This window comes from Lissotriton vulgaris, chromosome 4_1, assembly GCF_964263255.1.
Source record: "Lissotriton vulgaris chromosome 4_1, aLisVul1.2, whole genome shotgun sequence".
Lineage (NCBI taxonomy): Eukaryota > Metazoa > Chordata > Amphibia > Caudata > Salamandridae > Lissotriton > Lissotriton vulgaris.
This window is the reverse complement of record NC_141691.1, coordinates 62,699,506-62,718,875: the sequence shown is the minus strand read 5'-3', so window position 1 is coordinate 62,718,875 and position 19,370 is coordinate 62,699,506. Positions and strand designations below refer to the sequence as shown.

Genomic DNA, 19,370 nt, shown 5'->3' with positions numbered 1-19,370 from the left:
GGCTGCGTGTCCAGTGACTGCGCCAGTAACCGGTAAAGACAATAGGCGAGTAGAACTCCCCAAAATCACTGGAGGCCACGAGGTGAGCGCGAACGGCAGACCCTGCTGGGGAGGCACAGAGCTGCCTTATGACATTTGCCATCTTAGTGTCACTTTAGTGTCAGGAGCCGCCAGGATTGTGGGATAGAGCCGGTAGATCAATGCCTGACCCTATAATGGCCGCTGCTCAGGACATCCCCACAATGATAATGCCAGCAAAACCAAGATGTAACAATTAACAGACGACTCTGGCTATGGGCGAGAGATATCAAGAAGGAGCTCCTAGACCACACCATTAAGCTATCTGCCCTGTGTGCTCAAAGAGGTGGGGATCGACGCCTAACACTTAGCGAACATCTTGGAAGAAGAGTCCTGAGTCGTGGGTGCCCCAGGAAACGGAGCGACACCAACAGAGGGCCCCACACAACTTTGGAGAAAGCACCTTCGATACACGAAGAATGAAGGGCGGCTGGTGGCTGACCGGACGGTGCTCACCTTATGCCACCCAAAAGAGCCACAAATACCAATGTCTTGCAATTCTTCGCTGCTACCGTCACTAGGTAGAGAATGTGCCTGGGACCGGGGCACCTGTTGGGACCCTGGGGCAGGGTAAACAGAGCAAAGAGGCAGCGATGGAGCAGAGGTGAATGAGGGGTGGAAGCGACCACCACCTAATCAACGCACAATGACAATCTCGGAGTATACTCCTGATTTCCATCCTGACAGCAGAGTCCGAGCACTATGTCCGACGCCCGGTGGAGCTGCTCTGTTCAGCTATTGAGGGGATCAGACTTGGTTCACCCCCTGACCGTCACCTACCCAGCCGGACTATGGGCACAGTTTTTCTCCCAGTCTCCCGTCTCCCAGTCTCCCGGCTAGCCCCCCCCCCCATCTCCCCCATCGTATTTCTGTAACTCTGCTTTTTCCTTATCTCCTATCTATCTGTTCCCATTTAGCACTCTTTCGCCCTGTCTACTTCCTTTGCTCGTATCCCCTATCCCCTCTCACCTGAATCTTTCCCCTTGCTCGCTACACCACCTAGCCCCCTGTTCTTTCACTCCTCCTCCCCTTGTTGGGGGAAGATCCAATATATATACTCTGGAGTCTCAGCGCCACCACTGAGCGAGTCCACAGCACCAAGGGAGCCACTCACAGTTGAGGTATGGTATGGCACCCCTTGCCAAAGCACTCTCTCTCCCCTTTTTGGGGAAGGATCCAGTTTGTAGACCTTGGAGTCTCGGAGACCACTGTGAGAGAGTCCACTGCGCTTAGGGAGCCTCTCGCAACTGAGATCGGGAAATGATACTACTTCCCCTGGGATCACAGCTTACTGGACTTTGGACACAGCTTTGACTCGTCTACTGGTTTGTGTCCCCGTCACCCTCCCCCCTCCTCTTTCCATGCTGTGTCTCTCACCCTGCCCTCCTCTTTACCTCCTCCATTCTCTGTCTAATTCCCCTGCTCTTACACCCCCCCTCGACCCCCCACACCCGGCCCGGAATCTCGCCCCTTGCCTGCTTTTTCCCTTATGTATATGTTCCATTTTGTTTGTCTCGACCTTACTTGTAACTATGGTACCAGGCTCTAATAACTGTGTAACCTTTGTAACGATGTAACCTGCAAATATGGTCTGATAATCACGTAAAGCGCTATGATTCTTCCGGGTCTAGCCAGCGGTATATAAAACCTTTTAAATAAATGAAATAAATAAATGAAATAAATACCTGGTCCGGATGGTATTCCACCTGAGATCTATAAGGCTTATCGGGATATCTTCGCTTCGGCACTACAGAAGGTATTTGATAAGGCAGTACAGCTGGCGCATCTGCCGAACTCCATGAACGATATCACGCTGGTCACATTACCAAAACCAGGAAGACCCCCAACCCAGCTCGGAGTCTACCGTCCACTAACACTATACTTGCGGGCGCCTGACTCCTCTTTTGCCCAACCTGATACATACCGATCAAAACGGCTTTGTTCTGAATCGGTCAACTTTCTTTAATTTGCACAGGCTGTTCCGGGTCATGCGATATGCCCCTCATATCTGGCCTGACTCTGCTACATGGTGCTTGATCTTGAGAAAGCTTTTGACAAAATAGTGGTCCTTTCTTTTAAATGCACTGCCTTGATACGGCTTGAGTCCTAGCTTCATCTCACTGATCGAACTATTGTGTAATAACCCAACTGTAAGAATTAGAACTGGCCAAATGATTTCACAGTCATTAACGGTAGGAAGGAGCACTCGGCAGGGATGCCCCCCTCTGCCCCCCTCCTCTCCTTGTAACTCACCCATCGAGCCACTGGTTATGGTAATGAGGTCATCCCCTATGGCATGGGGTAACCCAGTGGAAGGAATATGCACGCTACCTCTCTATTCGCGGAGGACCTTCTCCTCTATGTATGAGATGTTGGGAGCATACCAGACATCATATCCTATACACTCCATCTGTTTGCACGCCTGTCAGGATTGCTGGTCAATTGGGGGAAATCATGTAGTTTCCCATTCACCGCTCATACTCCTAATCCGGCACTTAAAATCAATGGCACTCTGTTTGAATGGCAGCCAACCATGTTACGCTACCTAGGCATTAGGATATATCCTGAGGACAAGGACTTAATGGACGGTAACCTTACTAGGGCTATTGTCATGTGGCCCACAGGAACATTGTTGACTTCATTAAGTTAGCATGAGGACCGTGCAGCCTGCCTGCTGCTTTGTGCACGTTACTCCACGTCTTTATTTTTTGCAATCATTTTTATGGCCGTTTTCATAGGAGAACTCATTGTTGTGTTCACTCGCTACATGTTCCTGGGATTTTGACTGAACATTATGTGCAAGGTCGAACAACAATGCCCCTTGTTATTTTGTTCTGGCCAGGCCTTATCCCTTAGACAAAACATACCGATGCAGCTATAGTTTGGACAAACGTACTTTTGGTTTTACTAGAATGCACGAATAGGTAGCGATCAACCTTTCCGGGAAGAAGAGCGAGACAGCACCTATGATGTAGATCTACCATCTATAGACTAAGGTATGGGGTCTGCTCACAAAACCCAAAGATCGAATATATAAAAATGCTTCTTAGCAGGGAGAGGGAGGTTAAGCTCTATTGTCTTTTCATGATGACATCTCCCTTCATGATATACGGACTAGCTGCTATGCTGGCTGAATTTGTACTATGCATTTTCCTGCTTGTTGGGGCACTTTTGCTGCATGTTAGGGCACGTTAGTTGAAATAAACATTTTAAACTATTTCGTGTCTGTCAGATCTTATTGTGGACAATTACAAGAGTGAGAGCGAAAGGGTGCATCTTGTTACCGCCATTCCTGAAAGATCTGGGAGTGTTGTGTTCTTGGGTGCCTAATCATGTGTTTCTCTGTGAGTGAGTAGGAGAGCAAGTGAGACGCTATAGGTAGTCGCTCGTGGGGACTAAGGTGGTAGTATGACTCAGTCCCTATACACTAAGATCCTATAATCCTGGGCATAGTTCTGCATTTGTGCAGAATCCCTGCAGCACTATCACCACAAATAACGTTCTGGAAGACGCTCGCCATTCTGTAGCTGGTAGGGTGTCACTCCTCAAGATGGTGGTCCTCCCGAGGCTCCTTTATTATAACCTACAGTTATACCTACCACCAACCTTCTTTCGACCATCTGAACGCATGCTACGCAAATTAATCTGGAATATGTCAAGGCATTGAGTGGCACTTGTGAAACCGTACTTGCCCAATTACCAGGGTGGCCTGACGGTACCCAATCTAAAACAGTATTATTTGGCAACGCAATTACAATGGGTGGCATTATGGATGGCGGGTCTGAACTTGTTGGACACAGCTGGGACAGACACTCCATATACAATACAAATGTAATTCTCAATGTTCCTCCCTTGCAGCAGCAGGACAGGCCCATTACTACTATTGCAATTGCTAGCTACTCGCTGCTTCCGTAGACCCCTATCTCTTAGCAGAACCACTATATCATTTGCGCCAGCAATCCCGCTTCTGGGAATGTACGGAGGAAAAGGGACAACATCCATGGCAGATCTAGATACCTGGCACGCGGCTGGCAGACACACGTTAGGCGACCTCTATCAAGATGGCACACTTATCCCCTATAACGAACTATCACAAGAAGAGGGCATACCTGCAGGACAGTTTCTCAGGATATGCTTTATGGACTGGCATACTACGTGGCATATGGGGGGACATGTCACAAGAACTGCAGACACACCTGGTGCTTCAATATATTCATGTTATGGGAGATGGTCGTTATCTTATTCACTGGTTTGCAGACACATTCTGACAGACATAATGACACAGCAGTGGATCTGACATCTCTGCGTCAGAAGTGGGAGATGGGTCGAGGAAATCCATGCACAACTAAAGAATGGAACACCATATTAGCAGGCCCCACACATGTTCCCCCAATGACAGGTTCAGATTGATCCAATTATATATTGTACCCAGGGCCCAGAGAAACGTAATCGCTACTTTCACAGGAGCGACATAAGTTGCCCCCGGGGCTCTCTGCAGGATGTGGGCATTATACATATCCTGTGGTCTTGACCAAGGCTGGGCCACTACTGGGAGGGTGTGAATCAAAAGCTCTCTGAGTGCACGGACAGATCCATACCAAACACATGGGAAATCTGTATATCTGGGTTATATGTGAGAGACCGGAAGCACATAGCCACAAATAGATTCCCAGATTTAGGCCTAATTGTAACCAACCGACTAATGAGGCGCTGGAAATCCAAAGATCCGCCAGCTCTGATGGCGTGGAACCGTTCCCTCTTCAACTAGCCCAAAGCTGAGGGTGTTTCCCTCCGCAGAGAGGCTACATTTAGGTTGCGTTAGTTCCTTGTACCGAACAGCAGGAATATGATTCTCAGTTCTTTCCAGGAAGCTGCTTGGCCGGATTCATAATCAGATATGCCTTTAGAGGTGGACCTGGCATAAGACCGGGAATGGAGAACTAAAAACTCATAAGAACGGAATCCTATGCGAAGTGTGCCTTATCCAATATAACACGAGTTGGTAGGGTGATGAATACAGAAATGCCAATCATACAAAATGACACGTCAGTATAAGCAATCCAGGGGAAATTGTTATGGGTCTCAATAAATCGGGAGTTAGTTGATGTTAGTGTTGAATAAGATCAAACACGTTTTAAGAGAGTACGCAAATGGCATTTCTACACCTCACGGGCGAAATTGCATGATTTACTAGATTGTAAAGTAGTGTGAAACGGACACTCATGCAGCCGCTCACTAGGGCATCACTGACCCATGTATACTATACTTCCAATACCCCCACTTCTATTCAGCTGGATAGCATGGGGCTACTGCATGACACCTGATCTGGCAACTGAGGTGCTGTACTAATAGGTGTTGACACCTATGTTGTACCTATGTTGTACATAGGTGTCTATATAAGTTGTCGACAAATTGCAGGTGTGCATATATTGTTATCATTCATGCCCATGGACTCTTTAATACCCCTATACTAGCATTGTACGTATATATACGTTATACTTGAATGTGTTTGCTCTGTTTCGATCTCATGTATTTGAAAACTCAATAAATAGATTAAACCAAAAAAAAAAAAAGAAGGGGGGAACCGTTAAAGCTGGATGGCATGAATAAAGATAAATTCCCAAACAAGTTACTGGTATAACCAATCAGCACTCACTGGGCTGCACACGCATAGGCACGTGAGGCAGAAAGACCGCCACTTAAGTCTGAGTCCATGCATCTGGATGCGTGCTAGGAGCTTGCTGACTGTCAGTATGGCGCAATGCATTACGAGGGCGAGAAGATGAAAGAAATACTGACAATTGAGCCAGCGGGGGGTGCAGAAAGGGGAAAAAGATGTCATCAAACTGATGCCAGTAATAGGCAAACAATTAGTGGAATAGCGAGAAGTAATAAAATTATTTTTAAAAGTTTTTTTTTTCTTGTAAAAAAGTTGAATAATTAAGAGGCAATGAAGTGCAGCATAGGTAAACACATAGGTCCTGGTCAGCTTAGTAAACAAGTGTCCACTTACAGAGTATGAATGATTACAAATATAAAGTAAGGTACTATAAAGAAACGGATGTGCAATTATTTAAAAGCAGTCCGCCCATAACAAACTTTGGATAAATGTAAAACCATAGTTACACAAAGCAGTAAGAGAATAATACAGTTATAGAGTTAAGTGTCTTGTGTCAGCAATTAACTACGCAGATGAATTACTTAATGAAGCAAACAAAGGATTTGTTGGGAGAATCAACTAAAATTACAAAAACAAAGGTTCAGCAGAGTGATGGGCAAAAAACACATCATGCATAGATTAGAGAATTGAACTCCTCCATTGAATTCAGGCGATTTTCAGTGCTATTACAGTTAAGAATTTAACGGCATTCAGCTGGTTTAAAGTGCTTTGCAAGTCACTACCACATTGTGGTATACCTACAGGTTCAAAAACTTGCCATTGTATGTCATTTTATATGTGTATTGTTTTGCAATAAAATAGACTACTAATGGTGCTGTCAAAACTCCACATCTAATCCTGCTGCTATTGTGACACAGACGTGTCTTGATCTGGGTGGTCTACCCAACATATATGAGATTACCGGGGCACCAAAGTGCATAACCTACTGTACTTGAGTTGCCGTTGTTATAGGTTTTAAGATTGTATTTGACATTCCCATGCATCAATTATTTGGAATTTATCGTAGAACCTTCCATGATGCAGTTATCGCATGTGTAGTGGCCAACACTTTTACAGAGACAGAGCCTTGGTAGGCATGTCATTTGGATTCTTGTTAGATTTTTCCATGACAGCATGGGCATTGTGATACCTAAGATTGCATCCTCTGTTGAAGAAGATCAGGAATTCCTTAGTGAGGCAATCGCTTGAATTAATGGCCAATGTTTATTGATGATTTTAGTAATCACATTGCTTTGTGTGCAAAGTGTGGTGACACAAAACATGCGGTTACGTGTTTCTCATTCTTAGGGAGGAGTGGATGTTCACATGGAATATAAAAAACCCTTTTGAGATACCTTTTACTGAGCTTGCACTGGTCACCTGTAACCAGTAGGCCATGTGCCAATATCTCAGCTTCCCTAAAGTAGTCATCTTTCCATTTGTAATTTTTGCGAATACACAAAAGATGTCCAAACGGGCATTTTGTAGTAAGGTATTGCGATTGATTGGTTTCCAATACAGGCTAGTACTAAGTAGGCCATAATTAACTGACATAACCAGATCCAGAAACTGAGAAGTTAAGTGGAGGTCAAATAATAATTAATTGAGCCACGTAAGGAATTGGGTAAGGGAATCAACATTGCCTTTTCCTGATGAAGCAATATCTATGTATCTTTTCCATAGACGTATGTTGCAGAAAAACAAGTTTGTCTGAATTCTAGATAAATTTACATTCAAAGTCATTGACGTAAAGTATTGCAAATTTCGGAGCAAAGCAAGCTCACATCGATGTACCTTTTACATGTAGGTAATAGGTGCAGTCAAATTAAAAGTAGTTAGTGAGGACTCTGTAGAGCAAGTGTACAGTGGGTACTGGCATGGGTGCTGGTCGTTTGTGCAAGATTTCAGTAATGACCCTCACGTCATCTTGATGAGGGTATATTGATATAAAGAGACTCAATGTCAAGACACACAAAATGTTTTTCACTGTTGGAGGGTGTGCCTTCAATTTGCTTTATCAAATCCCCACTGTCTCATACATAACTAAGGATAAGGGGTACACATTTCTTAATAAAATGGTTAGTGCACTTGCCCAGTGGTTCCAATACTGAGCCGGAACCAAAGATTATTGGTTATCCAGGTGGTGTAAGAGGATATTCGTGCATCTTGAGTAACGTGTATGCGGCTGGTCTACAGGGAGATTTAATGTTTAGGGAATCAAATTCCTGTTTATTTAAAACAGATGCATTGAGTTAACTCCCTAATGGTAGTCTGTATTTGTTTCCAAAGTTTACCTCTTAGGGTTATGTTATGGTCACAATTACTTAATTAATTGTCTGTTGATTTCATGAACACAGGCTGTATCCTGGTCTATATAATGCCTCCACTTTTGTTCTGCGGCTTAATGACAATAGAGTAATTGTTTTTGAGAATCTGTCTTTCCTCAAAGGTAATAATTCATGTAGTGTTTTCAATGCATTTATTTCTTTAGGAACAATTTTTTCAAAGGCCAAGGAATGGGTAGGCAATTTGGAACTGGGGGGATTAAAGGTAGATGGCCATCTCAATTGTCTGGGTTAAAAAATTCCATGTATGTATTGTCTAGGGGAAGAAAAGCTTTTAGGCGAAGTGTCCTAGATAACTGAAAGATTTCTAGTTTGTTTCTGAAGGATATCACTCCTTTCTCTGGGCTCACAGGACAAACCACAGCTGAGAAGCTAGATAGCCATGGCAGAGAGGGCCTTATTGGAGATATTAAAATTGGGAGCTAAATCTTTTCTCTTGTAATTGATTCTCCCCAAATTCCTTTGTTTCATTAACAGTATTTAATCTGTGTAGTTAATTGTAGATTTACAGTGGCCTCTATTGATGTACTATCCTCTTATTTGCTTGTGTGTAACTGTGGTTCTACATTCATTAAATATTTGTTATGCGCTAAATTGCTATTAATTAAGTTTTGCATCTGTTTGTTTTTGGTACCTTTAGATTCCTTCAGGTGTTACTTTATATTTGTAAGTATTCATACTCTGTAACTGGTCTCTTGTTTCCTAAGCTGACAGGGTGTCTCTGTATGCTGTGCTTCATTTCCTCAGCTTATTTACCCTTTTTTCAAAACCTTTATTTAATTAATAATTTCAAATAATTCTCGCTATTCCACCAATTGCTTGCCTATTAATGGCATCACTGGTGTGGTCCAGTCTTTCTTCTACCCCTTTAGCAGCTCTGGCTGGCACCCTTGTCAGTATTTCTTTCATTCTCTCTCCCACGGGACGCGTTGAGCCGTATAGACAATAAGCGAGCTCGTAGAAAAGCATAGCAAAGAAAAAGACTTGCAAATACTTAGACATTGTTAGCCTACGGGCTGCATTGCAAACAATAGCATGGAAATTAAAGCATTTTCAACCACAAAAACTGGCACTGTGCCTTTAAGGCAGCCATGACCCCCAGCTTCCCATCATGCCTCAGGGGTGACAGTTAGGTCTGTTGTTCTTTCCGGTTCCTTCTGTCAGAACCCTGGATTCTCTACATTTTTGGCTTTTCTGTCAACATTTATCTGATATTTTGGGGGTTTTCTCGACTTCACTCGACGTCTTTGGACATCTGAGTACAGGTTAACCCATTTTTTGTGGCAGAAGTTCTCTTTTTCTTTCAGAAATGCCTTTTTTATTCGACCCTTGCCCTGCCTGTGGCAAGAAGAAGGCCAAGACAGACACACATGAGGTGTGTATTCTCGGTCTTCCGGATTCTCACTCCCCTACCTCCTGTCTTCACTGCAGGAAGCTGTCCAAAAGAACTCTAAAAGACAGAGAGAGAATCGGGCTTTATGGCCTCTCAGAAAGAGGTAGGTCGCCTGTGAAGACCAAGAAAAGGGTGCATTCGACGTTGAGGAGCAAGGTCCCGATATGTTCTCCTTTGGCGTCGAGCTCAACGTCGAAGGCTCCGGCGGCGGGATAGTCGTGGAGGGACCGGGTGCAGGCGCTCCGCTCTTCATCTTCCAAGGCCAAGTCTTTGTCGGCGTTGGATTAGCGTCCGGCGTAGAGAGATTCTCCACCGTCGACTCTTCAGCGATGAACGACATCGAGACACAGGTCATCGACGCCGAGAGTTAAGTCATCTTCGACGTCGAGACCGAAGTCCACGGCGAGGTCTCAGCGTAGATGTCAGGATCTCCGGGGCGCGGTGGAACGCTGAACACAACCTCTGCAAAGAAGATAGATCACGTCACGGAAGGCTCAGGAACCACAAGATCCGGCATGCTAAGCGCGCGCATCACGCACCCGGAAATGAGTACTTAAAGTGCATTGGCCGAAGGGACACTGTCGAATATTTTGATTGCTGATCGGCTGTCCGTTGTGTCCGCTTGTCCTTGGTTCACGGGAGCAACGAGCTGTGAGCAGTTCGGCATTAGGAGTAAGTACCGCAGTTCGGAACTCCGGTATAGTTTCCTGGAAGCGAGCGGTGGCTCGTTTCATTCTTCAGCATTTGGAGTCTTGGTAGAGCGTTGGTTTCTACGCTCCCGAGACGGACAGGAACAGAGACGCCCACCAAAGGAGGTGGTTGCTGCGTCTCTGTTTTGGGAAGTTTTGATATTGATACTGACCCCTCTGTGGAGCGCCAGGCTAGGTGTTCCCGAGGCGAGTTGCAGTTTAAAGAGGACGCCTCAGCGTCATTCCCCATCAGTCGTTTTCGATCTGCATTTTCGGCCGTTTCTCTGCACAGTGTCCTCTGTTGGCCGGACACCGGGACCGGTGTCCATGCAGAGGACGGTTGGATCAAGGCCCTAATGAACTAGATTCTTACTGGGTCTGTGGCCGAGTTGGTGGCCACTCTGGTGTTCAGTCGGGCAGGTGAATGCTGGAATCTGCAAAGTTACATCCATAATCTCATAAGTAAGGGTACCAGGGTGATGGCACAGCAAACATATCGCTGTCTTAATGGCGGTAGTATGAGAGGGAGGCCAGAAAACATAATTTAACACCAGGCTATTTAAAAATGGCATACACTTATAGCCTTCAGTTGACCTCCTGATTGTCTTCTTATCTTGCCTATAATGGTTCCTAGTTCTTGTGGGCATTGTCTACTTTGTTGATTATAACTGCTGTTAATTTTGTTTTGTGAATGTCTTGATTGTATTTCAAATCTAAAAATAACTTCCAAAATGTTTACAAAAAATGAAAGATGTCAAGAAAACGAGTTAATTATGGAAAAATAAATACACGTAATTGACTACTAAATCAGATTTTATTTATAGAGATACACATGTCATCCATCAAATGAATTGTTCTGGTTTTCTCTCTTTAAAAAATGTGTAGTTTTCTAACACCAGCTTTTTTGGTCTCTTCAGGCTACGATTGGAATAGATTTTCTGTCGAAAACAATGTACCTGGAAGATCGTACGGTGAGTGAACAATGCGCACCCTCTGACTGCAGTGGAAGCTGAAAGGGTGTGCCAGTCGAGCCAGAATGCATTACTTGACATCTTTGCCTGCCGTTTTCCTATAAAGAAAAATTAATCATTGTGTTCTACTTAAGGCTAAACAACTTGCGCATTGTTTCCAGACAGCCTCATGCCCGCTTCATTGAATTTAAGCCTAACGTCCATAGTCTGATACTATGGTTGGAACAAAATACTTTGACCAGGGGCACTATGATGGGGCTCCCATGTGTCAGGGAGAGCGTGGTCTTGGGGGATGTATGAACATGTGTGCGTATGACTGGGATATATGTGTATGGTTGACTGAGAGCCTGTGTTTTATGTACTTGTAGCACAGGGTATACCTTTCACCATGTGTGGCACCGTTACATATATAACAAAAATCTACAAACACTTTTTTAAATGGGAGAAATTTAAAGTGCAGATAAATGGTCTGCAAAAAAATTCTAAATATGGGGAATTTTTCTGCATTTAAAATTTCTCCAATTTAAAAAAATTACTGTTGCTTTCAGTTATATGTATGGTACAAAAGGGGGGGGGTGATGGACGGAGCATCTGAATCAATCAAACACTCACACCCAGTCAAAAGATCTGGGTTTAATCCATCACCGTTCTTTAGCCCACTCTGCCACCCCAGTTCAGACATGGCTATATGCAAATCAGTCTGACCCTGTGCCTCATGGGAACAGGCCAGCCCGAACTGCCAAGCCATGTCTTCCCTGGACCGGAAACAAGCTACTGAGGACCGGTTTCTGGCATTCCAGCCGTCTTCAGCCCGGCTTGCTTGAATCCAGTGGCAAAGTGAGCAAGGGACTCACGTCTGAGCATACCCTGCCACACTTATGGCGGCCAAAAGCGGTACAAAAGGGGGTGGTGATGGATGAATCAATCAAACGCTCACACCCAGTCAAAAGATCTGGGTTTAATCCATCACCGTTCTTTAGCCCACTCTGCCACCACAGTTCAGACATGGCTATATGCAAATCAGTCTGACCCTGTGCCTCATGGGAACAGTCCAGCCCGAACTGCCAAGCCATGTCTTCCCTGGACCGGAAGCAAGCTTCTGAGGACCGGTTTCTGGCATTCCTGCCGTCTTCAGCCTGGCTTGCTTGAATCCAGTGGCAAAGTGAGCAAGGGACTCACGTCTGAGCATACCCTGCCACACTGTCCATCACCACCCTCTTTTTTACAGCTTCAGTTATATGTATGGCACAGCGTCTACTGGCCACTGGGAGCAAGAGGCCTGTTGTTTGTAAATGTGACACTTAGAAATGGGAGAAAATTAAAAACGAAGAGTTAACTTAATCATTAAGATACCTTTTCATTTAATATTTTTTTAATTTGTTCTTATGCTTCTATATTGAGTTGACAAGCACTTTTATTTAAGAGTTAAATGCCTCAGTGCTTCGGTTCTTCACCTCTGTGACCCAGCCCGTCTGGGTCATTAATCTGGCTGAGCACTGTTCATAATCAGGCCCTCATATCTACAGGCTGATGATGATAATGTAAAATAGACAAAGCCTTCGTTTAACTTTAAAAGAAAAATGTGACCCTGTGCTTATTTAAAAATTAATTCAAGGCTTCGAGCTACTCTGAAGGAGTCTGGGAGATACTGGTAGCATGTGGTCAACTGGTTGACAACACCTTTTTTAGGCAGACCGTCCTACTTCTACGGAAAGAACCTGGTGGTAAATGCCAATTGTTTCAATGTACAGCTTTCTTCTTCGCCTGTAACTCTTTCTTAAAATGTGCAATTGCTTTTGGGCTAGTGAGTGTGGTTTTAGATACCAGCTAACAATGGCTGCTCCTGCCTTAGAATCCCAATAACTGCAGCGCTCAAAATGGAAGTAACTTTAGCAGTACAGTGTTTGGCCTCAATGCCTCCAAGTAGTGCAGCACAGTCTATATTTCTGATGTTGTGCTATCTTAAACAATGTCTCTCTACAATCACCTTCAGCATTGTGCCATGTTGTTATCCCCATCAACACTGCCGTTTTTTGGATGAAGGGAAGGGTGGGAGGCAAGTCTACTTAATGCTGAGCACAACCATTGATGCAATTACCTTTCTGAAGCTCAGCTCACTCAACGGCTATCTTATGTTTCTTTATTTTTACAGTGTCAGTACATTCGTACTTACTTGGAGCTTAACCCTTTCATAGAATGTTTATTCTAACTTCTGTGCATTCGTTTTTTCCTTTTTTTTCAAACTGGTTGAAAGGGAAGGTTTTCAGTGTTGAAAACTGCATGTTTGTGATATTAAGGTTCTCTTGTATATAGTAGCTTTTTATAGCATACTGATGGGAGCACGTTGAACTAAATATTTTTTCCCATGCATCAAAAAAAAAAAAGTTTTATTATATTTTAATCTTCAATAACGCACATTAAAGTGTGGAACACCATAGATGACATCTGAGTATGACTAGTAAGATCAGATAGTACCAAAACTGCAGAAAAAGAGAACATATAGATGGCGAAGACAGCAGCGCAGTAAAGACATTGTATGTCATCCTCAAAACAGTATTGGTGTCCTTTCAGGCCTAGTCCAATCAATATTGCTCACTGGTTTCCTCTGGCTGCCAGATCGTGCGCCGGCTCCACGGAGTCGGGAGCATCCGAACCCTCGTCATGCTGAGCTAGGTAACTGCTCATGAGGCCCTCTATGTTTCTTGGTGTGGGAAGGGCGGGTTGTAGTTTTGCATAGACTTCACTTTGCGTGTTGCAAAGGGTCATGTCCGTAATCCACTCCTGTATACCAAGTGAGTGAGTGCTTTCCTAACATATGGCAATTCTCCTGCGAGCCAGTAGTAGTGCAAGAGCGGTCCACCTGCGTATCCCCCGTGGTATGTCTTTGACATAGCTCAGAATTGCCTCAAGGGGTTGAGGTGATGGACGATAATCTAGTATATCTGACAGTGAGTCTACCACCTACTTCTAGAAGGCCTGTATTGCCTGGCGTATCTAGGCTAGATGTATAAAATCTACATGTTCGTGGCTCCCCCTAGGACAATTGTACGGTTGTGGGTTGTCACTCTTGGTCTGCTCAGCAGAAGAGGAATAGGCACATTGTAAATATTTGAAGTATAAACGTGTGTGCCAATGATTTAATGAAACAATCTTGGTGTGCATGTAGCAGTAGTGCCACTGTGTCTGTGATCATAGCACCAATGTCCCTAGTAGGTCGCGGCTACAGACTTTAATTCCCTGTGATTGACGGGTATACCCTTGGGGAGGAGAGCCGTGAGTGGGACCCCATCCAACTGTGTGCGCTTGGGTTTTAGGAAAAAGTGGCACGTTCAGATGGAATCAGTGGCACTCGTATTGAAACTGTGCGACCATATAGTATAATTTAAATTCTGGTACTTCCAGTCACCCCTTCCCATATGGGAGCATGAGCTGTTTGTCAGCCCAAAGCTCTTTGAGCAATGCACTCCAAAGTGTGTGTAGAAAAGTGTTGCGCGACTGGGATTGGCATATTCAAAAAGCTATATAGAATGTGGGGGAGCACCACCATTTTCAGGACCGCAATCCTTTCAACAAGTGACAAGGGTAGTCTGATCCAGAAATCTATCTGCGTTTCTAACCGCTCCATGAATGGGTCATAGTTGAAACGAATAACCGTTTCCCCAGCTCTAGGGAGTTTCCCCCCCAGATATTGAACCAAGCTCATCATCCAACGAATGGGGAATTGCAGATCCACAGGGTAGGTGGACTCCATGAGAGGAAATCACTCGGATTTGGACCAGTTGATAGATAATCCAGAGTATCCTCCAAATCAAACTATTTCGCAGACTATGGGTGATATATGTTCTCTGTTGGCTTTTTGACAAATGGTAGAATGTCTTCAGCATAAATGGATAACAAAAGCCAGACCATGGGGAAGTTGAGCCCTTGATGGAGGTTTCGCTTCAACAAAACCTTTGGTAATGGATCAGTTGCTGGAACGAATAGTAAGGGGGTCAGAGGGGCATCCCTGCCTGGTGCCACAATATATAGGGAATGGGTCCGATGTAAGCATATTGACCTGCACCCTATTCACGGGCTGAGTATATAAGAGCTAGACTAATTTATTACATCCCTGTGGCAGCCCAATTTTAGGCATTACCTCCATGAGAAGCAGTCATTCCAGCATATTAAATGCATTTCCGGCATCGAGTAGCACAGCTGTGGCTTCAAGTGTGGGGTTAGCTGGTTCAGTACCACAATAAATGTGCAAAAATTAGTGGCAGTCTATCGATGGGACACAAAACCAGACTGGGCCAGAGAATTCAGCTGTTTCATTAAGACAGATAATTTGGTGGCTATTACTTTTTGCAAGTATTTTATTATCAACATTCATGAGCAACAACGGTCTGTACAAGGAGCTGTCAGTGGGCTCCTTGCCAGGTTTAGGCAGCAGCATGATTACCGCTTCCCAAAGGTACTGAGGTATGATCCTTTTGTCAAAATCCCCCGCCTAGACCTCGTAATTGTGGGCCCAACACCTGTCTGTAGATTTTATAAAATCCCCCAGTGAGGTCATTGCCACCCAGGGCTTCACGGCTTGGCAGGCTTTCGATGGCGACCACAATCTCTTCTTTAGACTAAAAATTGACTGAGGGCATACTCGAGCCGCAACATTGCATGATCATTGAGATGTGTGCTATTAGCAGGTGCAGCCATTGTCAAACACAAAGTGTATAGCTGTCAATAATTTCGAATGCATTGAAGGGGGATGTCCTAATTAGTAATCAGTATCTCACTGGCTGGTGTGTGTAGCTAGCAGGGTTTGCTCCTACGCGCTAAGGTGGAGGAGCGTCGAAAATGATCATAACGAAACATGCCATTATCATTTTCTCTTTCCGTTCCTAGGAGTGGGGCAGGGCTGGCCAGAGCAGGGGCCAGGGGAGGAGTTGTTTGCCCACTCAAAGTGTGCATGAACGTTTGACCGGTCGTCTTGGGCCAGCCACACATTCATGCGAACATTGCATGTACCCCACAGGCTCCCTCTCCCCATCTGAACGCCGAACCACGGTGCTCAGACCAATCCCAACGCTGCAAGGCAACATTGTTATCGTCTTGGGGAAAACTTAGGAGAACCAATCACAACATTGAATTGCAGCGTTGGCATTCGCTTAGGGAGCCTGAGTGCTTCCCCTGGGAGGAGGAGAGGCTGCAGAGAGGAGGCGGCTGGCAGCGCGAGCAGAAGGTAAGTTTTGTTTCTTTATTTTTTTCTTCTTTTCTACCCCTCCTTATTTTCTACCAGCCACCAATGGTAGCTCGGGTACATGATTTTTATGTCTATCTCTTCTAAGTAGTGGTTCCAATATGCTCCCGGGGGCTCAACCCTGCCATACCGACGAGCTAGGACATATTTCCCCAGATATTTTATTTACCTATCTGCTAGTTTACCATAAGTTTTAAGGAGACAATGCCGATCCAGAAGGTTAAAAGCCAGATCTAACTGCAGGGCAGTAGCCTCTAAATTCTTTAGGACCTCTTTTCTCTTCTCTATCTGGCCCTGGTTGTCCTTCAGCACCCCGCCCGTTAGGCTACAGATATAGGTTTAAAGGCTTCCCACAGGATTGCCTGGGAGGGGACTAAACCCTCATAAAATCGCTAATACTCCAGTATCTCCTCCCTGATCTCGGAGTGGAAAACTGTGTCCTGCAATGCATCACTAGAGAAGGGCCAGAACCATAGGGAGGACGGAGGCCTGAGGGCTAGCATGACCCGGGTGTGGTCTGAAAGTGTGAGCGGCAGGTGAGTTATATCAGAGAACCATGGAGCTGCACTAATCAAGATGAGCCAGTAGTCATACAGAATAAAGTCCCATGTGGGGCAGAGTAATAGATGCATTTCCGTTTTTGCCATGGCGGCCACTCCATATATCCAATAAACCATATTTGACCAATACGCCCAGCCGTATCCCCTGGGTATGGGGTTTGAGGATGCTCCTAGGGCTAGAGCAATCCAGGGATCTGTCCAAGACCAGGTTGAAATCCCCGCACCACAGGATGACACCCACCAATGCTTCCTATTCATCAGTGTGAAATCAGGTCACTCTTCATTTTTTGTTTGAATATGTTTTATTGAGAATATAGCAGTGAAATATCACACATAGTAACCATTCAATCGAGACAGTTGGCGATAGCATCATTCAAGGCATTGCATTAAACGCATATAACAGCAATATTACACCATGTATTAGTCTCATGCCCTGGGTATCAGTGCTGGAAGGAAGGGGTCACAAGAATCACACAGTAATTACTCATTTTTGCAATATGAGCTCATGCTATCTCCACTGACTGATGTGTCAGTTTTAATGAGGTTGATACCTCCATGTTATCTGATTCATTAGTTATTGCATAGCTGTACCCCATTGTGTGATGCGCAGGCGTATCTGGCGGTATAGAAGAGCAGTAAATACATTCCCAGCTATAACGGGAACGTGGCACGATGTGGTTACGCATATAGGCAGGCTTCTCGTGCCATCCACGCCGCGCTTCACGTCTTCTCTGCAGATGGTTCCGGTGAAGTCTGCGCATGGGGTGCCCCGGCGGTCTCTGGCGCGTGTGCTATCAGTCACTGACAGTACCGTCATGTGTCTTTGTCTTAGTCATTGGTCACCAGAGTAACTAAGGTGTCCCGATGTCAATTCTCTACTTAACATCCAACTAGGGTAACTGGAAAGGGGGATCAGGATTAAAAACTGAACAAATGGAGGGGGGGGGGGAGGGAACTCTGGATAAGGCTCCCAGCCATGTTTAAGAACGAGCAAGTCAAAAGGGGAAAAAAAGTATAAGGGGGGAGAGAAAGAGCAGGGGATACGCTAATGAGACATGTCCAGTAGGGTATGAGATCAGGTGTTGTGTCTGTGTGTCGCAGTTCGGGTATAATCTTGCACCCGGATAGATTGAGGCCTAGTGATCAGGGAGGGCGGCCTTTTCCGGGGCAGGGGCATGGTATGGTAACGTTACTTGGTGGTGCGCTTGGGGGGAGGGTGCTTCAACTCAGGATGGCAGTAGAAGATGGTCGTTGGTCGCGTCGCGTATGCGGCATGTCAGTGTCTCCCTTTGTCCCGTCATACCCTCTAGGCGTCCGCCTTTATGGCGTTGCTGTCATATTAATGTCACTAGGTGAGGGCGGTGTCTGAGTAGTGTCCTGGTCGGTGTATGCCTGGCGGAAAGTCTGCAAGACATCCCCCCCATAGTTGTGCTATCGGTATGGCCCTCAGGCCTGCTGTTTCCTCCCTGCTCAGGGTCACCTCCTCCGCCATCGCCCAGTTGTTAACCCCTACCATGCTCATGACGAGCTGAGCTCGTCATGAACAATGGGATTCAGAAATCATCAGCACAGAAGGGGAATTGCTGTAGCAGCGATGATGTTAAAAGAGGTGTACCAGTGTCTGAGTTGTGGCGGATCTTTGTTTTTCCAACGTTTGGTGATTAGTCGCTTGGCGGAGATAAGGCCTAGATCCCAGAACCTGGAGTGCACCTTGGCGTGTTTTGTCCTCCTGAACAACCCAAGCAGGCAGGCCTCCCACGTGTGTGGCAGTTCCGCCCCGGCCCCCTTCGCCAGTAGGGTCGCCACTGCATTCCAATAAGTGTGTAGCCTGGGACAAACCCAGAGCATATGGAGTATATCCGCACCCTCCAGGGAGCAGCGTGGACACTCCGATGTGCCGATGCCAAAATATTGGTTTATTCTGTCCGGCGACAGATATGCTCTATGCGTAATGTAGAGCTGAATGATCTTAAAGCGAGAGTTAGGCGGGATGTTGCTAGGTCCCTCCAAGATTCTCTCCCATTCTTTGTCTGACCAGTCCTTGCCTCTATCTGCCGCCCATTTATCTCTTAATAATTGGAGGGTACAAACAGTGTGCGTTAACAATGCCTGAGTTAGCCAGTGTACCACATGTGTTCCACTTTCCATGATGTGCAAGTATTGTATTAGGAGGTGTGTCTGCGGTTCTTCAGACATGTCTCCCCAAGCTGCCGTGTATGTGTGTACTATGGATGTGTGTAACAAGAACTGTCCTGCTGGTACGCATGTGTCCGCCCGTAGCCTATCAAACGGAAGCAGGGCACCATCTGCGTATAGATCGGCCATCGTTTCTATCCCTGCCTGTTCCCAGTGTTCTATCGTAGATGCCGAGATGGTCCCTCTATTAATGGGGGTTCCCAGCAGTGGAAGGGCAGGAGCATAGGGTGTCACCGCTCG

The 19,370-nt window shown here is 45.5% G+C and overlaps 1 protein-coding gene across 6 annotated transcripts in view; it reads left to right on the top strand.

The window, feature by feature from the left end:
- The window catches only part of RAB41 (RAB41, member RAS oncogene family), a 438,287-nt gene that overhangs the window by 136,502 nt on the left and 282,415 nt on the right, over window positions 1–19,370 (top strand). For all 6 annotated transcript variants that reach the window (XR_015295286.1, XR_015295287.1, XM_086918322.1 and 3 more), the window contains exon 3: window positions 11,082–11,135. Coding sequence is in view for 4 of the 6 variants with exons in the window: in XM_086918322.1 (XP_086774448.1) it covers window positions 11,082–11,135 (54 nt within the window). In the remaining 2 variants the exon portion in view is untranslated. The remainder of the gene's footprint in view (window positions 1–11,081; window positions 11,136–19,370) is intronic.